The 6045-nt window shown below is 38.6% G+C and overlaps 1 protein-coding gene across 1 annotated transcript in view; it reads left to right on the plus strand.

Annotated features, from left to right (window-relative positions):
• The window catches only part of ADAMTS18 (ADAM metallopeptidase with thrombospondin type 1 motif 18), a 125232-nt gene that overhangs the window by 77663 nt on the left and 41524 nt on the right, over positions 1–6045 (plus strand). Inside the window, exons 12-14 of the mRNA XM_019505270.1 lie at positions 1503–1633; positions 1754–1877; positions 3314–3558. Of these exons, the coding sequence (XP_019360815.1) occupies positions 1503–1633; positions 1754–1877; positions 3314–3558 (500 nt within the window). The remainder of the gene's footprint in view (positions 1–1502; positions 1634–1753; positions 1878–3313; positions 3559–6045) is intronic.

Raw genomic sequence — 6045 nt, forward strand, 5'->3', positions numbered from 1 at the left:
CACCCCTACACCTATCTCCTTGACACTTGGAAGGCTTTGTGGCCTCAGCAAGAGCTACCACCTCTGCAGTTTTCACTCTTTTGTGGCTTAATACACACACGTGACATGAGTTTTGCTTTCAGGACTTTGAGGTGCAGTTTCCCAGAAACCCATGCACCTATCACCTTGAATCTTGGCAGGCATCATGCTCCCAGCAGAGGCTATGGCCCCCACATGTTTCATCCAAATCAGCAAAAAACAACAAAGTTATAGCTATTTCATCAATTCCCCATTATACTCTATGGCCAAATCTTTGAATCACCAAATCTTTTCCGAATCAATTCAGAAAAACGATTCGGATCTCCGAATTGAATCTCTGGCATCCGAATTGGCTGAATCAAGATTCAAACTGAATAGTTCCCTTTTCACACAGGCCTGTTCTTTACTGTCTGAGTATGCAGAGTCTGGAATAGACTCCCCCAGAAGTGGTGCAAGCACCTACTCTGGACACATTCAAAATGTGCTTGGACGATTATCTTGCTAGGGTCCTTTGACCCCAGCTGACTTTCTGCCCTTGGGCAGGGGACTGGACTAGATGATCTCACCAGGTCCCTTCCAGCCCTAATATCTATGAAATCTATGATGGGAAGTTTAGGGTAGATACTGGGAGAAACTCTCTCACAAGGAGAGTAGTAAAGCAGTTACCCACAGGTTACCCAGAGAGGATGTGGAATCTCTATCCTTGGAGGTTTTCAAGAACCAGCTAGAGCAAGCCTTGTTGTTTTTTGGGATGATCTAGTTGGGGGTGGTCCTGGTTTGATCAGGAGGTTGAACTAGATGACCTCTTGAGGTCCCTTCCAACCCTATTTTTTATGATTCTATACTTGTTTAAAAGCCTAAATATAGATTTAGGAGTCTAACTAGTCTCTTGTTTTTTGAAAAATTAAAATACAATAATAAGAGTTCTGAAATCTCCCATGTAAAGTCCCCCTTACGTTATAATATAAGATGCAGGTATAGGAAGAATGTTGATTGACAGATACCAATGCAACTCTATTTAGGAAAAAAATATTTTAAATGGGAAAGCTGGCTTTAGTCCTAGCTTCCTCTTAAGATGATCATTTGTGCTATCTTACATATTTTCATTTTTTAAGAAAAAAAAATCAGTGAAAATATTACAAATCCCAAATTTATCTTTCTTAATAAAAAATGAAACTTGAAACGGTGGTCAAGAGGTGCTGAAATTTGGGGCCACGTCAGCAGAAGAACTAATGACATATGTCTGTTTTTAGGCTGCTGTTGGATTTTAATTATACTTGTGTGAATTTCAAATTCATGTGAGAGTTAAAAATGGCAATGTATGAGCTACTGTATTTGGCTGCATTTCTACTCCTTTGGTATTTCAAATACATGATAAATCACTCAGTTATAGTGGTTTTTATTGTCACTGCTGATGTAGGATGGAATAACATCAATACTCTGCACCCTGCTATGTATCTGCTAATGTCTTTGTATATTTTCAGAGGAAGATAGATGTAAGCTGTACTGCACAGCTGAAGACTTTGATTTTTTCTTTGCAATGTCCAGCAAAGTGAAGGATGGAACCCCATGTTTCCCCAACGCATATGACGTTTGCATTGATGGAGTTTGTGAAGTAAGACAATTTCCTTTGATCCTAATTTCTTTTTATTCAAGTGAATGACTGGGTCCTTAATACAAAATGCAGCTGTTACTTTAAATTCCTGAGCCCTTTACTTCTGCCTTTTGGTTACAGCAAGTTGGGTGTGATCATGGACTTGGATCAAAAGCTGCATTGGATGCTTGTGGAGTTTGCAAAGGAGATAATTCAACATGCAAGTTTTTTAAAGGCCAATACTTGATCCAACACAAAGCTAATGGTAAGGAAAGCTGCTCCCACGTGATCATCAACTCATTGCTCTACTTTATCCCTGTTCAATGTGCACAACTATTTGCTCATTAAGGCAGGGGCTCAGGGTCCAGATGTGAACTGAAACTCACCAAGAGAGTGAGAGGAGAGTTCATATTTCTCCTGTTTCTTGGTAACAGTAAAAACTGTGAACATCAGTCTTAGTTAGCTAAGTTGCAAGAATGCCTGCCATTTCTTAATAGACTTTCCTCACCTGTTTTTCCGTTTGAATGATTTTTGCTTGATTTTTTTTTAAATAAAAACAACCGTGAAAGACTTTGATGGCACAGGTGAGAAAAAGTATCTCTCTAACCAGCTTTAGTGGATTGTGAAAAATGATCACTGGCTAATGATGAGCACGTGGATTTTTTGTGCGTTTGGTGAGATAGCTCCTTTAGAACTTGCATGAATGGCTCAGGGATTAGACCATAGATCTGGGGTTTGGGGGACCCAGCTTCACTTCCCTCCTCTGCCATAGACAATGTGTGATCCTCAAGCCAGTCATTTATTTTGGGCTTATCTACACAAGACGCTAACTGTGCAGTAGCCTAATACTGTGCAGTAGCGTGCCAGGCAAAAACTGTGCTAATACACTACTGAGCAGTAATGTTAGGCTACTGCACAGTTAGCATTACTAAAAACCCATGCGCTGGTGCTACTGTGCAGTAGCACGAGTTACTGCGCATTGATTTAGTACTTGGTTACTCAAATACTAAATTTAATGCTCAGTAACTATGGTGTATTAATGAACGTGCCCTTTCAGATGAATGCCCTCTGAGCCTCCACCTGTCCAGCTGTAAAATGGAGATAATGGCATTTTCTTATCACACCAAGGTATTGTGAGGATAAACACTTAACTATTTTGAGGCTCTCAAATCCTAGTTGTATAGGACACACAAGTAGCTCTGCTGTAGACATATAGAATTAAAATGCTTTGTTGGGAAAATATTAGATGACAAGGCAAATCTCTTCACCAGGAGAGATCGAGTAGCGTTTAAGACTTCAGGACAAGCTCTTTGTGCCTGGGTTTATTTCATGCCCAAAGCATGCTGGTGTTGTGCGTTAAACACCACCTTTTACCACTTGTGTAGGAAATACTGAAAAGGCATGGGAGAACAATTCAGATACAGGAGTACTGTTCTGATATGTATTAACATGAAAGAACTTGTACTTTATCAGTCTGAAGTCAAAAAGAAAAAAAAATCCAAGAACTGATTGATCCTTAGGTTGCTCCAGTCATAAGCAGGTGTAGATCCTTTAAAGTCTGCCATCTTAAAACTGGAGCAACCACTTTGGTGGATCAAGTCTGCTTTCTATGTAATGCCTTTGAGATTCCAGGTTTAGTTAGATTAAGGTCCTTTTTTTAATGACTGCTACAAAAATATTATTTTATTCTTTCAATTTTAGACTATTATCCAGTAGTCACTGTTCCAGCCGGAGCACGTAGTATTGAAATCCAGGAAATGCAAATCTCCACCAGCTACCTTGCAGTGCGCAACCTAAATAAGAAGTATTATCTCACAGGGGACTGGACAATTGACTGGCCAGGAAAGTTTTCTTTTGCTGGGACAACTTTTGATTATCAACGCTCTTTTAACCATCCAGAGAGTCTATATGCGGCAGGGCCGACTAATGAGACACTAGTCTTTGAAGTAAGCTTTCTTCTGTTTATTCTATCATTGATGTCTATTACAGAATTAGCAACGACAGCTTTAGTTCAGTGCGGTAGCTCTCAGACAGATTAAAGAATAGCATGAGTCATGGTACTATTCAGACTTAATTGTGTAGTCATGCTAGATTGAAAGGCCTTTCACCAGTTTATCAAGGTCTGGGGCTTAGCAAATTGCCACGAGGTTTATGAAAAGAAAAAAAAGTCTAGAGTGCTCCACGCAACATTATTTTTCAGCTGGCACACCATGGTAATGGAGATAAGTTCATCCTACAAATACTACACAGTAAACTTGAGTGATACACATGTCAAAATGAATCATCATGGTTAAACACGTGTTCAAATATTGCCTCTGACTCTATGCATGTGCAGCATTTGTGCATGCAGATTAGGTAATCAGTTGTCTAAGTGTGCATATATCTACCACATGTTGATACATACATCATTTTTATTGATGCTGTGTTATAGCTAATGCTATAAAGAAGGAAGGTGAAAGAAAACATATTTTGGAGTCAAATATCTGTCACCTGTTCTCTTCATCAGGTGTCCTGGGATAGAACTGAATGTAATTGGAAAGAAATTTGGTGTGTATATTGTCTTTCGTTTGGTTTGGTTATAGAATTGGAGCCAAGTATACACACTTTTGTTCTGGGTAAAATAAATCCCTTTCCTCTTCAGGTTGCTTTTACCAGACTTTCCTTTAATGTGCCTCAGAACACCTGAAGGCCAATTGCTAGTTGATGATAATTACAGAGGCCCTAGTTACTGCTGGCTACATTATTTTACCTGCTTTGCTGGAAATCTTTGGCAAATCCCTGGATCTTCTAAGCTTGTCTGGTGTGTTTTGATGAATCCTTAACTTTCAGAGTGAAGCAGCAGTCCTTCCCCTGTAGACTTCAGCTCTTTCCCACACTTTCCAGTAGCGCTTAATTGAGATTACTATCAAATGTGTTGCTTTGCCTGCAGTGTACATATGGAAGGCAACATTGAGTGTTGTACCCTATCTTGGAGGCAGCCAATTCTCACAAATTGAAAACTGGCACTGTCCAAGAAATGGAGAAAGGATTCATTTCTAAAGGATCCAAGTCAGCAAAGCAGTTAAGCACTTTTTAGAAATTTTAAACGTGTCTGTAAGTGTTATTGAAGCCAATAGGGCTTAAACATATTCTTAAGTGCTTTGCTTACGGATGAAATGCTGAATTGTGGACCAAAGGCATTTTTTTCATTGATCATTTTATCCTGATTTTATATGCTTTTACAAAGCTTCTGTTTTGTCAGGTCAGACACTTTCATTCTCCACGTGAGTTAACGCTTACAGGAATAGCATAGTGTAAAAGTAACAAATTGCAGATATGATTCCCAGACTGAACCCATTTCTAAAATAGCCTTATAGAAAAGCTGCAAGTGCACTTATAAATCTAATGTGTCATAATGCAATGTAATTTGAGCTATATTGTTATAGGCCTCAAAACTAAAGCATGAATTATGAATTGACATACAAGATGACCTACTTCATTGCTGAGCATGTAAAAGTCTTGAAATATATAGATTAAAACACTGTCTTGTTTTAATGCCAAACAACACGTCTATTTTCAGTCTATCAAATAATGCTAAAGAGCCTCACAAAGATTTCACATTTAACCTGAGGCTATTGCTCCTATGAGGGCTTATTTAAACTTCCCATATATTTTTATTGAAATACCTACACTGCTATCATGGGCAACTAGGGATTTTAAATGAGAAATAAGTTAGAGAATATGCTGCGTTTTCCCAAATTATATAATCTGTGAATTGTAGCTAATATCATTTTTTTACCCTCCACAGTTTCAACAGCCTGTTTCCTTTAGAAATGTGAAATGTTTTCTCTCCAAAAAGGGTATGCTATTTTGGCTCCATCACTGATTCTTAAGCCAGTAGTTTTCAGCCAGTGTGTTGAAGCACCCTGGAGTATCTTGAGATCCTTTCAAGGGTGATATGGGGTGCATCACAATATTAGCACTGTAGGTGTGCATGATTCACAAGTTAAACCTAGTGATTTCAAACAGGAATTCATAATGAAAAAAACATTCTGACTTGTTGTGGCCTTTCTGAGTTTTTGCAACAGAAGAATTGCTCTATTATGTTTCTGTAGTCAAAGACGAGTAAAAACTAAGAGCTGGCATTTCCCAAGGGATGCCTTGAGTCTAACAAGGGGAACCTTGAGTCTAAAAAAAGGTTGAGAACCGTTGCTGTAAACCATTGAAAAGGTGATCTAAATTAAAAATGAACACAGACCTTGTGATCAGAAACCATGCATGCTTCTAAAATATAATATGGCAATTTACTGTTTTCAGTAAAAAGGATGAAGCAAATCCTGTTTCAGCTACAGATAGCTAATTATAAGAGGTATTTCAACAACACATTTGGGAGCCAAGTCCTACTTACCCTTTTGACATGCCAGCAACTCTATATTCCCATGATGTAAGACTGT

Source organism: Gavialis gangeticus, unplaced genomic scaffold (genome assembly GCF_001723915.1).
Source record: "Gavialis gangeticus isolate Ggan-Ray unplaced genomic scaffold, GavGan_comp1, whole genome shotgun sequence".
Lineage (NCBI taxonomy): Eukaryota > Metazoa > Chordata > Crocodylia > Gavialidae > Gavialis > Gavialis gangeticus.